Source organism: Drosophila ananassae, chromosome 2L (assembly GCF_017639315.1).
Source record: "Drosophila ananassae strain 14024-0371.13 chromosome 2L, ASM1763931v2, whole genome shotgun sequence".
NCBI lineage: Eukaryota > Metazoa > Arthropoda > Insecta > Diptera > Drosophilidae > Drosophila > Drosophila ananassae.
Window position 1 is genome coordinate 7,199,341 of NC_057927.1, and position 16,760 is coordinate 7,216,100.

Here is a 16,760-nt window from a genome sequence, read left to right on the forward strand (position 1 = left end):
AAATAGTCCCCCAATACCACCAAGATATTAAAATAATTAAGGTCGAATGAGTGGCCACAAGTCAGAGCCTTACTGACGTCCGACCGAAGCTCGACCGAATTACCTTTTGGATTTTTATGGCCGAGACAATTCGATTGCAGGCCAGTGTCGGGGGAGCATTATTGTAACATAAAGTGGTCCTGACCCACACTTCCCCTCCATCTCCCTCCTCTTTACAGCCCCCTGGTCTGCCCAGTCCAGATTCGCGTCAAGCAGAGGGCGTTAAAGTGTCCGGGCTGGCGAGGCGGGCGGTATTAAAAATGGCAATAAATAAAGTAAAGTACGGCGAGTACATGATTTCCCTGTTAAGATCCCACACAGGACACGAGAGCTGGAGCAGGAGCAGGAGCAGGCGATGTGGGCGTGGCCGGGGACAGTGGGAGGACAGTGTCCGAGCGGGCCAATTGTGGTAAATCGGAAGTTAAAGACGGCAATAAAACGGCGCAATAAAAATCTATGAATGACACATTAAATCAATTGCCAAAAATCACAATAGCGTGGAAAAAGTCGCTTATGAGTGGATTTGTTTGTTGGCTACTTGGGTGGTGCTGTGGTGCGGCGAAATGAAATGAATTCATTTGAAAGTTTAAGTGAATTACTTTTATGGCCGTGAGAAATCGAACAAATGGACTAATTACCGCGGTAGCCTTTCTTCTTTCTTGAGGAGACACTTCCAAAGCACCTCCTCCAGACAGACGCCAGATGGAGATCTCTTTCTTGAGTTTTGAACTCCCGACTTTGCGTCAGGTGCATGTGCATCCTCGATTAAGCAATGCATTTCAAAATCCTGACATTTACAACTCCATTCCCATTGTTATTTGGCAGACTTTCTCAGGGCAACCGGCGTATGTGGCTTATCCCAAAAACAAAAAAAAAACACCGAAAAAACAGACAAAATTTTAACGACTTTCGCCAGAACAAAGGGGAAATCGTGCCCGACAACAGGAAAATAGCAGCCAAGTTCCACTTATGAAGTAATAAAACGAGAACCAGGGTTTCCTCTGGTACAAGCTGGTAGAGTTTATCGGTGGCAGAAATCGGACTCAAACCCGAATTCCTGTCCGACTCCCTCCTGCTATATCTATATTTTTTCGTTTTATATTTTTGGGAAGATCATCCGATCGGTATGGAGGTTGGACAGACAGGTGAGCAGGTGCTGCACCTACGTCGCTTTCCCCGGCACTTCGAGCAGGCCAGGAGAGAGCAGTCCAGTCCAGGCCAGTCCATTTTCGTGGCCATTTTCGATGACTTCATTCGGCAGCTTCAATTGCCGGCGTTTCACCTTTCTCCCCTGCTGCTGCTGCCTGGGCGTAACATGTGCATCCGTCAGATACTGAGATACTCGTACTGTGCCAGTACTGGTACTGGTACTGGTGCCTGTATAAAACCCATAAAATATGTGCACGTCAACGCGCTTCGTGCTGCCTTTTGTGCAGCCATTATTAAATTTCTGATTGTGGCTTTCTACTCACATGTCTTTTTCTCATTCCGCTGTCTGTCCGGCGGACAGGCAGTCAAGCGGACAAGCGGACCGATGGACGGACAAACGGACACAGCGACCAACGGACCGGTTCGACTTGTTATCTCGACTCTTCCCCTCAGTTGGCTAATCGAGTCCGGAGCTCAAATGGGGAGAACTCGGTGTTTTCTCCCTTCTGAGGAACAGTGGATGAGATTTGGGAAAAGTTGATTAAAAAATAATTGACTAAGATATTTATTAAATAAATAAAAAGGGGTTGGAGTGGTCTTTATTAGTGGGAGGGAAAGTTGCTGATATATTCTCAAGTGTAAACAAATGATGGAAAATATATCTTACTCTGTATCTTTATATTAGAATCCAAGCATAAAATATTTAATAAAACTTATACATATTACATAACCTGAAAGATACCTTTTCCATTATCTGTATGAGGCCCATTGTGCGCCATTTATTTGACTTCTGGCCTGGGCACCCAAATGAAAATTAGCTTGAGGTCCTCACCATATTAGTCAGCAGGAATTCCATGGAAACGAACTAAAGAAAGAAAGATATTTCGGACTGGGGGGGAAAAGGTGGACAATCTACCATTTTACCAGGCTTATCACGTAGCGCATTCGTGGGCTATGGGTTCTGAGATCGGGGTTCAGGGTTCTGGGGTCCCGCCTCTGACCATTTCAACCTGCAGCTGGGAGACAATAATAAAATGTAAAATTTATAATTCAATTAATAATGTCCGTGTGGCGGGGTACCCCAAGAAAGATACTTGGGTTTCAGGCAAATGGCCGACGATGTCAGTTGCTGTGCAGGAATGCACTAATGTATCCGATAGCTTTCCAATTTGCCGTCTTTTTGTCGTGTATCTGACAGATACAAAATCTTTTTCGCAGACAAGTGAAGAAAATGTACAAAAGCGCTGGCACAAAGTAAATTGAGAACTCATTGAGTGCAGGCAACGACCCAAGAGGGATCGATATTCCAACAAACACAAACCGGGCAGCCCCACCCCCATGTCCTTGCCTCTTTGTGGGTGTATAGATGTGTGTGTGTGGGTGGATAGTATCTGTGTGTGTTCATCCAGCGACGACGTCAGCAAAAGTGTTTTCAAACTTGGCTACCCTTGGTCCTTGGGGGTGGTTCTTGTTTTCCGAGCCGCCCTCAAGCGTGGCGCCCTCTTTTCCGCCACCCCCCCTTCCCATTCATTCTCTCTCTCTCTCTTTGGCCCTCTCTTTCTCTCTGCTGGGTTTTCTTTATCCTTGAATGCTTTCGACTTTGCTTATCGCAGCCGCCTGTCGTTCTGTGGGGGTTGTTTGCCAACACTGGCATCCAGCGGATGTGGGCGGTGTGCCGAGTGGGTGGGTGGGTGGTATGCGTGGGTGGTTGGGTGGTTGGGTGATGGGTGGCTGAGGCCGTTGATGTAGCGAAACTGAAATTAACCTTTAGGGAGCCGGAGACGCGCACGCTATTTGAATAAATATTTTGCTGACTTTGGCTGCCAGGCATGCCAAGAAAAAAAAAAGAAGAAAGGGGCGGAAAGGGAAGCGAAGGGGTGGCTGCCTGTGTATCTCTTCCTTTGTGTTATTTAGCTATGTAACTATTCTATGTGGAAATTATGCTTATGTAAATGAGGCAGAGTCGCCTTTAAATGGGAGAGCCGAGAAGGAAAACTCTAAAAAGAAAATAGAACAACTCACAAAGTAGCAAACTTTTCCATCCCCCGTCGAGGGTTATTCTAGGGGATAAAGAAAAACAAAATTGATGATTTCACTTATTTCTCTGCTTATTTTTTTTATGTCCTGGCTCCGGCCCTAAGCCAGAGTCTAAGGCCGCTATATAGTCTCTAGGCCGGATTCAATTTCGTTGAAACTTAAAAGTTGTAAAGAATCTGGCTGGGACTGAGGGATTTGCATACATAGTGGTATAATGGCAGAATCTGTGGCGAATTTTTGTCAGTATTTCTCGTTTCTGCGACAATTAATTCGCCATAAAGTTTCAGACTCTTTTATCACACACACATACTGGGTGGTGGTACAAATATGCGGGGATGTGCTCCCATCCCAGCTCAAATACGCCATCAAATAGCCTAACGACATCATAACTCGTGTCTCGGCGTGTTTGCTGGAATTTTAACTGGTGGCCAATTTAATGCCCATAAACATGGTATTAACACCTTATTGGAGTGGAGCGGAGCAATTAACACTCTTGGCCCACTGGCCATAAACCAAGCCAAACAAGAGCCGATGGTCTGTGAAGGTGCGACCGATTGACCGACTGAATCAATGGGTTAAAGATCAATCGCCTCGCAGAGGAGCCTGGTAGAGTCTCAAGGAAGTGCCGTGTGAACGTTGCCGGAATTTGGAAATAACACTCGTTCGTGGTTCAAGTTCAAGTCAGAGCCATTTTGGCCAGCAAACAGTGGCCAGAATTTGAATCGATTCGGAAGTGACGGCCGCCTCCGATTCGACTGCAAATGTGTCTACTTTTATGACTGCCACTGTCATGCCCGCCCTCGCCCTTGCTTCGTCCCGCCGCCCATTCCTTTCCACGTGGCGCGGAGTGTAATTAAATTTATGATGTGCCCGAAGGTCGTCGTCGCTTTCTGGAGGAGATGGATATATAGATGGATGGATGGATGACACAGCCTGGAGCTCGAGGAGAAGGTGAAAGTTATGTGCTCGAATTTAAGGAGCTCCCTGGCCCCGTTTATATGACTCCATTCGCACCAAACTAAAGCCAGAAACCAAAATAGTAATGGCAGACAGAAGTCAACCAGGCTGACACGAGTTAATTCCGAACATAAAACAATTCCGAGCCACTTGCTCGGTGGCTCAGCTGCCACTGGCCACAGTCGACTCCCCGTAAAGCGGCCAAAAGTGTTGTTTTAATTTTAGGGGTGTTTACTTTTATTTTTATTACAATATATAATGCAATCTACATACAATTTCACTTGCTCAAAGAGTTGTCCGGAGTCGGGGCGGAGTCTCCTGGCTGGCTACGTTGCCTTTCCCAGGCATTCCTTGCTGCCTCTTGCTGCTTTCCAGCTCGCTGTCTGTCGTAAAACGCTTTGCTGGCAATAAAAGGCAGTTAACTAGTTAGATTTAATGTACTAAAATATGGCTCGAGTACAGACACGGCACTTTCTCAGGTGCTTAACTTATATGAATGCGAGATACGATAAACGCCCGTTTAGGGCTATCACGGCTAATTGTGGCTTCCACTTTTATTTTTACATTTTCGGCATTAAGCGAGCGACTACGGGTCTCAATTAGTGATCCTCCCGTAATGGATATCCCAAATGTACAGCCAGGTTAAAAGGGTTCTAGCCCCCCCATAAGTATAACGTGTGCTTCAAGGTTTAATCTTTGAAGTGTTATGATTTCTCTAGAAATTAAGATTGTATTTTATTTAATATAAAATAATGAAAGAAACTACTCAAAGTTTTTATTACACTGAATCTGATGACATGTTTATGAGATATATTAGATGTTCTACAAACAGTTTCACGATCTTCTGGCATTAAATTCTACAAAGTGCCGGGCTATAGGACATAGAATCGGATAATCTTTGTTGGCAGTGCCAATTACTCCTGTCCCAGACAAAGAGCAATGACATTGTGTGTACATAATTAAACAAAGCAAATTCGTATCATAAATTTGCAGCAACAATGGATGCCATCCAAAGGATGTTGCCAAAAAAAAAAAAAAATATGGAAAATGGAAAATGGGAAACAACAAATTGCCGGGTAAACAAACTGAAGAAGGGAAATTTTCAGGAGAGTTGAGGAGGGGCGGTGGCCATGTTGAGAACGCATGCATCCGACATGAACATATAGTATTTGTATCTCAGGGATACATGGCGGAGGGATACATGCATCTGACATCTTTCCACAAAATGTCTCGCTTGGAAGCTGTCAGCACGATATATCTCTGCCCCTGCCACAATCCCTATCCCTGCCACTCTGGCCTCCCCTCAGTTTCCTCTGACTTCGTTCTTTGTTCTAATTATGGCTCGGGATGAGTTTGCTGGCAGTGTGTATCTTGTATCTTTCGCTCGGATGATTCTGTCGGCTGTGTGTTGCCCAATTTCTGGCGAGTCTTTTCGTCAGAACAGCCAGCATGGAGGGCACAGAACACGTTTTCACGATTAAAGACAGAAAATATATACACATAGCACACATAGAGGAAAACAGGAATGAGAAAACTTGTTTGGCCGAGTCGGGAAAAGTGCCAGTTAGAGCCGCGATCCGAGCTTAGTTTTTCAGTTTACTTGGAATCGGAATCGGGCCGCGTATCTGTGATTCGTCTCCGTCTCCGTCTCCGGTTGCTGGAATTTACACGGAAAAGGTTCGGGGTCCAAAAAAGGGTTCCGAGAATAAAGAGATTCCAGGCCATTAAAGGTTCCAGCCCGTTCTGGCGGTAGGCTGGGAGTATCATAATTAGTTGGGAGAAAGATCATTAACGATCGCTGTGTCTAATTGGATAACATGAATTTAATTTTATTTCATTTAATTCCTTCGCAGCATCTCCCGTAGAACAACGGGGAGAACCCGAAAACCACCGACAATTTCTGGCTGTTTCTTCTTTTTTTATGGCGGCTGGCCAATGAACTTCTCTCACCATACTACCCCGTTCCTTTCTTTGGACATATTGCATGTGAATTTGTCCAAGATGATTGTATATTTTTTGTGGTAGGTTTATTGTTTGCCCGAATTTAAATTCGAGGCCCAGAGTCGGCCGAGGCTCACATAATGAAGCCATAAGCCACCATTTCGGCCATAAACCCATTTGAATATTAATTTTGTTAATTAACTTATTCAAATTCAAGAATCGTTAAAAATGGAAGAAATTCTTTTTATGGCTATCGCTCTATTCCCTCCCAAAAGAAAAAAAAAAGAAACAAAAACTGGTGACAACGAATGAAAGGCTTTTATTGTTGATGACAAAAGAAATACAAATTATTCACAATAATTGTGACACCCACAAAGCCGATCTTCCCACGATGATTGCAGTTGGGAATCGGGTTATGGAATTATAGTTTTATGCATTTTTTATACTCTCCTAATAATGTCCAAAAATAGCAAATCTAATATTCCGAATGGGGGCTTGTTTATTACTCAGTAATTCAATCAATGAGATATTCTGGAGCCTTGGAATGTGGGAGATGCAAAAATGATCATTACTTCTTCCGCTTGAAGGAAAATTCCCATTTCCTGTTGCACAGGGTCTAGGGCTTCAGTCAAATGACTTTACGAGAGAGCCCGTCTGGCGATCAAAGCGAAAGCGAAACTCTTGAGGGACATTGGGGACTGGCGGCTCCGGCTCTGGGCCTGTTCTTGAGTTCAGTTGGGCATGAAAGTACAAACAGTCGAAGGGCAGGCGGTGACTTTGACCCTGAGACCGCCAGCCAGCTAGCCAGCCAGCCAGTCATCCATCCAGCAGCCACCGGAAAATCTCTGTGTGTATCTGAAAGTACGTGTATCTGTAGGAGTCAGCCAGCGGCAAGCAGTCAGCATGCGAGTGTTGCACAATGCAAATGCGAAACGAGAAACAAATTTTACGACGTGTTTGACGGCTGTCACTCTGTCCGAGTGTCTAGATGTCCGAATGTCTCACTGTCTTACTGACTGCCTGACTTAGAGTCAGAAAAACGAAACCCAGACCCAGCCCTAGAGCTGTTCCCTTTCCCTTTTCCGGGCCCGGCGCTCACTTCCGCAGTGGCTTGAGACCAGACACTGCGGGAAATCGCGGCATACTTCATCCTTCCATCCATCCTGCGTCCTGGTTGGCTGCCAAGCCGGCCTGCATTATTACCTGCTCGCGCGGTGTCAAATGCAAACAAGACGTTTGCGCCGGCCATAAAGGCACAAGATGACGACAGCTTCCCATCCTCGTTTCCTAGTTGTTGTTCCTTCGGGAAAAAATTGAAAGAAAAAAATGAAAGGAAGGAGTATGATGAGTGGCGCCACGTTGCAGCAGGCCTTTATTGATGGCTTTCGAAGTTCTGGCTTACTTAGTCGCTTTTTCTGTATCTTTTTCTTGCAGTCTCTGAAGTCGTGGAATCCAGCGGAGTAGCCTCATCCTGAGAACCCACAACCTGAGCCTCTTCCCCAGTAAAAACTCCCAGCAGTGGCGTCCGGACAAAGCCACCTTATTGCGCCGACAGCGGCGAGCATTTCTCCCTCCAGCGTCAGTTCCCATCCTCCAGGTGAGTAACTCTACTTTCTGCAATAATTTAGATTCTTAGATAAGTATTAGTTATTTTTAAGAATAGAAAAATATTATTTTTAAGAGACATAACAAATCATCAGTCTGAATAAATCCATTATTGTAATGGCTTAGAAAATGTATGCAGATTCAAAGTATTGTGTGTTTTGATGTCCTTACACATCCTTAACCCCTGCATAAATCTATTATTGTAATTGCCGGAGACGGAGTTTTATGTGTGCTTTGAGAACGGGTTGAGAGAGTTTCCCCCCCAGCCGTGTCAGTCGCATCCTTTTTACGATTTGTTAACATCTCCTTGCCCTCGACTCTCAGGCCGTTTGCCTTTCTTCCAATGGCAATTGCCATAAAATTCCCATAATTGTCCATTGCAGCGTTAAATTCGGCAATTGCCGCCTGAAGCGGCCTGGGACGAGAAAAGAAATCCTCAGATACTTTCTGAGCGAGACAGGATGCGAGAGGGATAGAGAGCGCACCCGGGGGTATCCTTTCGACTTTCGGCTACTGTCGTCACTTATTTGTTTAGCCAATTACCATTAATTAGCGCAGTTTCTGTTATGTAAGTTCTTAGTTTCATTCCGACGGGCTGCTGGTTGGTAATCGATAAAAAAAACAGCACTCTAACTACACACAATGTCGGAATGTTTTGCGCCAAGTTCTCCCCGAGGCCCCCACCTCCCAAATCTCGGCCATAGATGGCGCTGTGGTGCGCGTGTTAAAAAATATTCAAATCAGCCCCCAAGCACTGGGAGAGAAAGGTCTACGGCAAAGAGAGAGCAGAGGACTCACACGTACACTGTGCGTGTGAGTCAAGCACCTCAAAGCACCTGCTGAGCTCAGCGAAATCCGTAAGATACTATCTTTTTTTGTTTAACTGGATAGTTGGGTTTTTTCTTCCAAGTCAGTAGTGGAGTTTTGTTCGTTGCCAGTTCAGTTTTTTGATGGGGGGCTCCACTCTCTTTGTACTCATACCACGGCATGTCTGGGATCCACACGCACGCTGTATACAGTGTACGTGTGCATAACGCGCCACAAGAGAGCCAAAAGCAAGCAGCAACCACCAGCAGAAGGAGCAACACCAACAGCAGCAACAGCAACACAGCACGACAGCAACATCGGCGCATGCCCAATATTGTACTCTCTCTTTAGGGTAACACACACACACACTGGTGCACGCCCGAGGCGCCGCTGCCTTTTGTTTGCCTCTTGACTCTTAGCTGGCGAGTGTGGAAGAGCAAGAGAGAGGGCAGAAGCGGGACTCCACCGTTGCTGTTGCTGCTGCTGCTGCTGCTGCTGCTGTTTGAGTTTCTGGTTCTGGATTGTCGGTGTTGTCGCCAGCATTTTCATTTCAAGTTCGGTCGTCGCTCTGGTCGGTTGGAAGACGCGCGGGCGTCCCAGCAGCAACTACAACAACAGCAACAGCAGCAACAACAGCAACAGCAGCAGCAGCAACACGCCAGCAACATACAACTTCGTTGAGCAACTTGGCTTATTCGACTTGGAGTGTTTCGCTCGCGTAACTTGTGCTTTTCGGGAAACTGCTTCCTTAAAACTTAACACTGAAAATTCAAATTAGAATTCAAATCAAAAGTCACAAAAATCAAAACAATCGGCAGCAATGCGGTGAATAAATAATAACATTTTTGTTAACTGTTGCAAGCATTGAGTTTAATTGTTTGTTTTGGTCGTAAAATCAAATTTTATGACCAGCAACATAAAAAGCCAGCCCCAGCCAGCAAAGGCAGCAACAACACCAAGCACGCACTGAAAATTACGCTCGCGACTTGTGCCGGCCCCAAAACTAAAAGCCAACAACAGCAACTAAACTAAATAATTTATCAAAATAATCACAATAAATAAATCAAAGCTAAGTAAAAGCTCTGCTCCGCTCAACGATAAGTGATTCAAACAAAAATCAAAACCATCCCAAATACTCCCTCGAAACAAGTTTGGAAAAATTTTCAAAAAATCAGACTCGTGACCAATTTGAAAATATTGAGTGACCTCGAACACCCTGTGACTGGGAACTCTCTTGGCTGGTTTTTGATCGAATCAGCCCCCTGCCAGCCAGCAACAACAACAGCACGGACGGAAACAAAAAAAAACTGTGGCTCTCTTTTCGCCGCTCTTAGCGCTGTGTGCGTGTGAGCGTGTCCGTGTGTGTGTTTGAGCGTGTGCCAGCAGTGTGTGCGTGTGTGCGGTACGCAAATAAAAAAAATTATAAACAAGAAGTAACTGGCCGAATAAAAATCAGAAAAATAAACAGAGGAGTGTGAAACAAAAATTAATTACTTAACTAGAGTTGGCCAATAGGGGGGGAGGAAAAAGATTGGAAAAACGGTAAAGAGGTCGGTGGGTCGAGGCGATCTCGACTGCACTGCACCACTGCAACATCGCCGCTACATCGCCCGAGTTTGAGTGAAACGCGTCCAAGATAACCGTAAATATTCCACCCCTCCCCCAAACCCCAACCATCCCGCTGGCGTGCGCTTTATACGACCCCCACGATGTCTCGGCAGTCGGGTCGCACGCCGCTGCCGGGGCGTGGTGGGGGCACCACACACCACACACCCACTCCCACACCCCCACGCACCCGCATTCGCATCCGCATCCGCACCACCAGGCGCATCCCTCGCTACCCGCCATGCAGCAGCACCACCTCCAGCAGCAGCAGCAGCATCTGCAACAGCAGCAACAACAACAGCAGCAGCAGCAGGAGCAGCAACAGCAGCAACACTTGCAGCAACTGCATCAGCATGCCGCTCACCACCACCTGCCTCAGCCTCTGCATACCACCAGCCACCACCACAGTGCGCATCCCCACCAGCAGCAGCATGCCGTGGTCGCCTCCTCGCCCTCCTCGGTGCTCCAGCAGCAGCAGCAGCAGACGACGCCCACCACACATTCCACGCCCACGCATGCGGTCATGTACGAGGATCCCCCGCCAATTGTTGCCGTGCAACAGCAGCAGCACCTTCCCGCTCCCCAGCAGCAGCAGCAACAACAACAGCTGGCGACAACACCGGTGGCCGGCGCCCTCAGTCCCGCCCAAACTCCCACTGGACCCTCCGCCCAACAGCAGCAGCAGCAGCAACAGCAACAGCAGACGCAGCAGCAACATCTCACCTCGCCCCATCACCAGCAACTGCCCCAGCAGCAACAGACTCCAAACAGTGTGGTCAGTGGCGCCTCCTCGAATCTCCAGCAGCAGCAGCAGCAACAGAACTCCGCGCTCCCTCCTGGCCAGACACAAATCGTTGCTCCGACCACGGCGAGTGTTTCTCCCTCCAGTGTTAGTTCCCAGAAGGAAGGTGAGGATCTTGAAAGAGGTTACCAGGGACGAAAGTCCTTAAATTTGTAGGGGGGATAAGAAACACTCTTATGAAGTATCTTATTGCTTATGATACTGTGAGGGAGTTCTTAAAATCTCAAATATCTTCCTAAGAAAGTTGCTTTATGAAGTACAAAGTCCTATTGGGATCTTAAAAGTATTCGTGCAAGAATTTTCACAGCAAGGCCGAGTTCTATATTTTAGTCACAATTGCAATGTGTCCCAGTTTCTGCAATTACATCACGGTTGCAAAACGTTGATAAGAGACCTCGGCTGTGTTTTTCTCGAAGAGTAATTGTTTCTTTTCGCCATTGACCCAAATTGTAGCAATGCTGAAAAGTTACAATTTCGAAAAATATTTTTTACAAATTGTTACAAACAAGAGGGCAGTGGGAAGACTGCAGTTTATTCTAAAATATAAAAGGTCTAACATAAGAATAGTTATTCGAAAAAATAACAATAGAAAGATGACTCTTTATTAGATATTATTTATTAAAAAATATTATTAAGTATAGTATAGAATAATTTTATATAAAGCAGCACCAAAATCTGAATAAAAATATTAACCAATCCAAAATCCCTTAACCTTTCCCTTCAGACCTCAACATGTCCATCCAATTAGCGCCACTGGCCATACCCGCCGCCATCCGGGCCGGACCAGGATTCGAGGCGGAGGCCTCGGCAGCTGTCAAGCGGCACTCGGCCCACTGGCCCTACAACGAAGAATTCAACCCGTACCCCGCATACACATCACAGTACCCAATGGATCCGCGCGAACGCAAGCCCATGTTCTACCCCTATCCAGATAGCCAGTTTCAGGTGAGTGTTTGAGGTCGCAGTCCCCGTACCTGCCCCTGCACCGGCCGGCCGTAAAAAACTCAGTTCCGATCTCAACTTGCGTCTCCCCCTCTCGCAGCAGAGCTGGCCATACACATACCGCCATGATCAGACGCCCACCACCTACATGAGCGCCACCGAGGAGCGCCACGTGTCCGCGGCAGTGGCGGCCCGCCAGTCCGTCGAGGGCACTTCGCAGTCCAGCTATGAGCCGCCCACCTACTCCTCGCCGGGCGGACTGCGCGGCTATCCCAGCGAGGCCTACTCCAGCTCAGGTAGGTCGTTTATTGAATTTTTTAGCTCTTAATTGAGGAGTAGAAATATTTTCTTGCTGTGTATTACGTTCTATTGGCATTGTTCTTATTGTTGTTGGGCATTTTTGTCACCGTATCGGCTGCGAATTGCGAAAGCATCAGGTTTGTCGTTCAATTAGCGTACTGCAAAACAGCCCATAAATCGATTGTCGCTATTTGGCGAGCGTTGCGCCTTAATGTGGGTGTGGAAGCCACCTGGGGGTAGCGTGTTTATGTTTGCATTCAGTCTGTAAAAGTTATATTTCGAACGGAGGATTATCTTTCAACTGCTACTATCAATAAGTAAATATTTACTGGGATAAAGATTTGTTAAATAAATGTTGAAAATAATATTTTTAAGGTTAGCTAGTTACTTAGCCCCTAAGGAGAGGCTAAGGGGCTACCTTAAGGGGTTAGGCCAACAAAAATCCGACTTGTCACTTTGCTTCAATATTCATTTAATTGCTTCATTTGGGCGTCCAATGACCGGGAACGAATGCATCCATTAACCATAAACCATTACCCATTATTCAGTCGGGTGTGAATGGGCCTCATGCCAATTTGGAGCTCCGCTCCCGTACCGCACCAATTAAGGGGCCATAAACACTGAATTGAATAATTTTGTATTACGCTTATTGCTAAACAATTTCCTTAATTGCCCTATAAACTTAACGATCTGATATTGTACCAACAACTATGAAAACAATGGCGTCCACGAGACCACCCGTACTTTTCTAACCCGATTTTGTTCGCTGATCGTTTTGCAGGAGCCTCCGGAGGGTTGTCGGTGGGCGCCGTGGGTCCTTGCACGCCCAACAACGCCCTGCACGAGTGGACCGGACAGGTGTCCGTCCGGAAAAAGCGGAAGCCCTACTCCAAGTTCCAGACCCTGGAGCTGGAGAAGGAGTTCCTCTTCAATGCGTACGTGTCCAAGCAGAAGCGCTGGGAGCTGGCCAGGAATCTGCAATTGACCGAGCGACAGGTAAGTCTGCGATACATCTTTTGATGTTTGGAACATGTATTTTATGATAAATGGACTTGCAGGTGAAGATCTGGTTCCAAAACCGGCGCATGAAAAACAAGAAGAACTCACAGCGCCAGGCCAATCAGCAGAACAACAACAATAACTCGAGCAGCAACCACAACCACGCCCAGGCCGCCCAGCAGCACCACAGCAACCACCACCTGAGCCTCGGCCTGAGCATGGGCCATCACTCCACCAAGATGCACCAGTGACCCTTGGACAACAGCAGCGCGGGCGCCATGGGCTTTGCCACCTACTAGCAGTTAGCCAACCCGGGTCTGGGTCCAGCTTCCAGCGCCGGCACCGGGACCGGGAATCCCGCCCAGTCGCATCCACCCAACCCGATGGCCGATCCGCATTCGCATCCGAATACCCATCTGATCAAAAACGAACTGGCACTGGACTTCCCCTGTTAGCCAATCAATTAAATGTACAAAAAATCAAAGAGGAAAACGCAGATCTCTGGGATTCGAGCTGAGGAGCTGAGGAACTGCATCTGGAGGAGGAGTTACCTTGGAGTCGCAGGCGTCGCTGTTCATTGCTGACAAAGATGTTGATTGAAATGCAGTTAATTATTAAGTACTAGAGAGATCTAGGCCGAATGCATTCAGCTTAGTTCGGTAGATGAATATAGATACAAGATACAAGATACATGATACAAGTAAGACGGAGAAGTAGCAGCAGACACAGATGCACTCTAGATTCGCAACTGTTTGAAAATATATATATATATATATATAAAGATGTATGTATTTCTCTCTCGAAGCTCTCATTAACCCTAAGCGAGCACTATGAATTTTCTGAATTATAAATTATAAAAAATATGAATATATAATCCCGCATAAATTATGAATACACGCGTTCGAGTAGTAGATTTTACCATAACTATCCATGTAAGAGCGGTAGGATGAGCACATTGTAGACCCAGCTAAAATGTTCATGAAACAAAAACTAAAATTGTTTAACAATTTAACGAGATCCCCTCAGCCCTCCTCACCACTCACCACCCAGTCTCACAGGCACACACATACCACACACACTCCGCGGTTTAGGATAAATTTTGTCGTATAATGTTCGTCGTGTCGTGTCCTTTGATACCTTTTAAGTTCCTGTATATAAACTAAGACATCGGGCTGACTTCCGGCCGAAGCAAACACTCGATAATTAAATTAAAAATCAGATAATATATTTATGTAGTACTCATACTATATAAACTCGAATTCGATTTTAGTAAAAATGTTAATCGTAAGTCGCAAAATTTCGATGTGTGTGTGCATGTTTACTCCATAGTTGAAGTCGCTTTCGAATTAAATTAACTCTACTCCTAAATCTAAACAAAAAACAAAAACAAAAAGCAAAAATTAAAAAAATCAAAAAATAAACAAAAGAAAGGAAATATTAAAATTTAACTAAAGTAAGCGAGTGTGAGCTATAACGATGATGAGAAAGGGGAGCGGTCGAGGAGGAGGAAGTAATTAGCATACCGTAACAGCTACTTATATATAGTACATATTAACGTACATATGCATACATATATTTTCATGTGTATCGACGCCGCTTGATCCTGATATTAAGTCTAAGTTTAGTTGTGTTGTGTAATTATCGATTTTGTTAATGTTTTGCCCCGAGCATTATATTATTATACCTAAAGCCCTTGAACTTTAAACCTAAAACCTATACCTACACCTATGCCTCTCATTCTATGTGTATAATTGATTAATTGATACATAATTGATGAAATGATTTCACCCACTGCTTTATTCACGTTCTTGTATTATTATTATTTCGAGCCCTCGATAAGTTGTAGTCTAAAGTCGGTTATGTTTATGATTATGTTCGATTATAGTTTGTTTAGTGAATTTTAATCTAGCGTTAGCAATTCTCTTTTTTAAAAAGTTAATTATTGTGAATAAAAAACAACAATTGCAGCATTGCAACAAATATACACACAATTCAAAAACCAATTATCCCCACTTGATCCCATCGTGGTATCAACTTTATTTTCATTTTCTGATTATTATTTCATATTTTCCGTTTGGTTCATCTATGATTTCGGTAAGTACACCCCGGAGGAGGATGTCGACACATCGCAAGCGACCTCTCACCATCGAATTTATTCATATTCATAGGCATTCGAAAACATACAGAAAGTAGGGCAAATACTACTCTGTACTGCACTCACTCACACCAACCTCTCAGCCAAACTAATCATTAAAGGATTTCTGATCATCACACTATCACAACTCGAAGGATTTTCGGTTCTCGTACATTTCCTTTTTTTCATTCGTTTCCCTGAGTTTTGGTTTCAGTCTCTTTTCGCAACTGGTATTGTAATACAGCGCTTAAATAAAGTAAAATAATAAATAGAATTAATAGTTTTGTTTCGGCATATGTAAGATTAAATAAATTATTATGTAACTGTGTTCTTTGCACTTTCCTTGTTTTGGAACAGGATCTATGGGGTTGATCTTGGCTGGTAGATAGTTGGGGGGAGTTTTGCATGGTTTGGGGATTGTGGGGAGGCACTGAAAACATAGATTCCTATGGAACTTCTTATAAGATTATGGAACTGCATTATACCATAACAGAAATCATTTTTCCTCCACCCAAAATTTGACAATTTATGGCTTAATGTCTCATACTGCTAAAGGTATGCAAGTAGACCTTTTATGATTAAAATGATACAAAGCGGACTTCACTTTTCGTTAGTGATCCTGTTAGCTTTTTCAATCCTGAGCTTTGAAAGCTCTTACATTTCGGGATTATGGGAGAAAAGTTTGGAAAGGGTCACATCCTTTGAAGCGAAACGCGAAAGGAAAGCTAACTTCAAGCGGAGAAGAAGGTTGATATACCTTTGCAATAACTGCTTATATTGGCCGATAGTTGGCCGATCCTTATGAGAGTTTCTCTACCAAATCAATTTTCTGATAAATATGTTGGAAAGCGTCTTAAAAAAAGCATTATTCCAATCATTCCAATCATTCAGTTTCTTCAGTTATTTCTATCACTCAGTTATATGTCAGCTATAGGAAATAGTCGCATGATCCTCCTTAGTTTGCCCACAATGGAATCCGTAGAAAGTCACAGCCTTCTAATTTAAAAAATCGATCGTGGCCGTTCCGATTTATTCACTGCGTACAAAGGAAAGAAGGATGTGTGCAAAGTTTGATGTCAATAGCATTAAAATTGAGGGACTAGTTTGCGGAGAATTGGACAAACGAATATGCTTATGTCGACTGCGTTGCACACTTTTGACCAAAATTATAATTCCCTCTGCAAGGGTATAAGAATTAAGTTAGTTTTGGAAAATGTGAGAAAAGTGTATCTCCCAAAATATATATGCTATTTTAAAGATACCTTGCATATTTCTGCTGAATTTAATAGGTCATTAAAATGTGTATTAGGAATTGTTCTTTTCTTTTAGGATCTTTTTGATTTTACCGATATACAGGCATAATATCCTTTAAATGTATAGGATGTATAGGATAAAAACATAGACAGCCATAATTTAGTAAATTAAAAGAACTTTTTATCCTTT

At 44.6% G+C, this 16,760-nt stretch overlaps 1 protein-coding gene and 1 long non-coding RNA gene across 2 annotated transcripts; one reads left to right on the forward strand and one right to left on the reverse strand.

The window, feature by feature from the left end:
- Window positions 1-1,794: 1,794 nt before the first annotated feature.
- On the reverse strand, window positions 1,795-3,015 carry LOC26514760. Its single transcript, XR_001409016.3, has 3 exons — window positions 2,954-3,015; window positions 2,113-2,204; window positions 1,795-2,053 (listed from the first exon to the last, which is right to left on the reverse strand). It is a non-coding gene; the product is annotated as an uncharacterized LOC26514760 (long non-coding RNA).
- A 6,017-nt stretch (window positions 3,016-9,032) lies between these two features.
- On the forward strand, window positions 9,033-15,186 carry LOC6500702 (homeobox protein abdominal-B). The gene is made up of 5 exons (XM_001953720.4): window positions 9,033-11,048; window positions 11,667-11,887; window positions 11,985-12,180; window positions 12,966-13,180; window positions 13,243-15,186. Exons 1-5 carry the CDS (start codon window positions 10,382-10,384, stop codon window positions 13,432-13,434), a joined length of 1,491 nt encoding a protein of 496 aa, XP_001953756.3. The 5' UTR covers window positions 9,033-10,381; the 3' UTR covers window positions 13,435-15,186.
- Window positions 15,187-16,760: the final 1,574 nt, after the last annotated feature.

Excerpts from the sequence above, each read along its gene's own strand:
- LOC6500702 (XM_001953720.4), top strand. The coding sequence starts at position 10,382 with ATGCAGCAGCACCACCTCCAGCAGCAGCAGCAGCATCTGCAACAGCAG. Across the intron at positions 12,181-12,965 it reads CGAGGCCTACTCCAGCTCAG|GAGCCTCCGGAGGGTTGTCG; the intron begins GTAGGTCGTTTA and ends ATCGTTTTGCAG. Across the intron at positions 13,181-13,242 it reads TGCAATTGACCGAGCGACAG|GTGAAGATCTGGTTCCAAAA; the intron begins GTAAGTCTGCGA and ends ATGGACTTGCAG.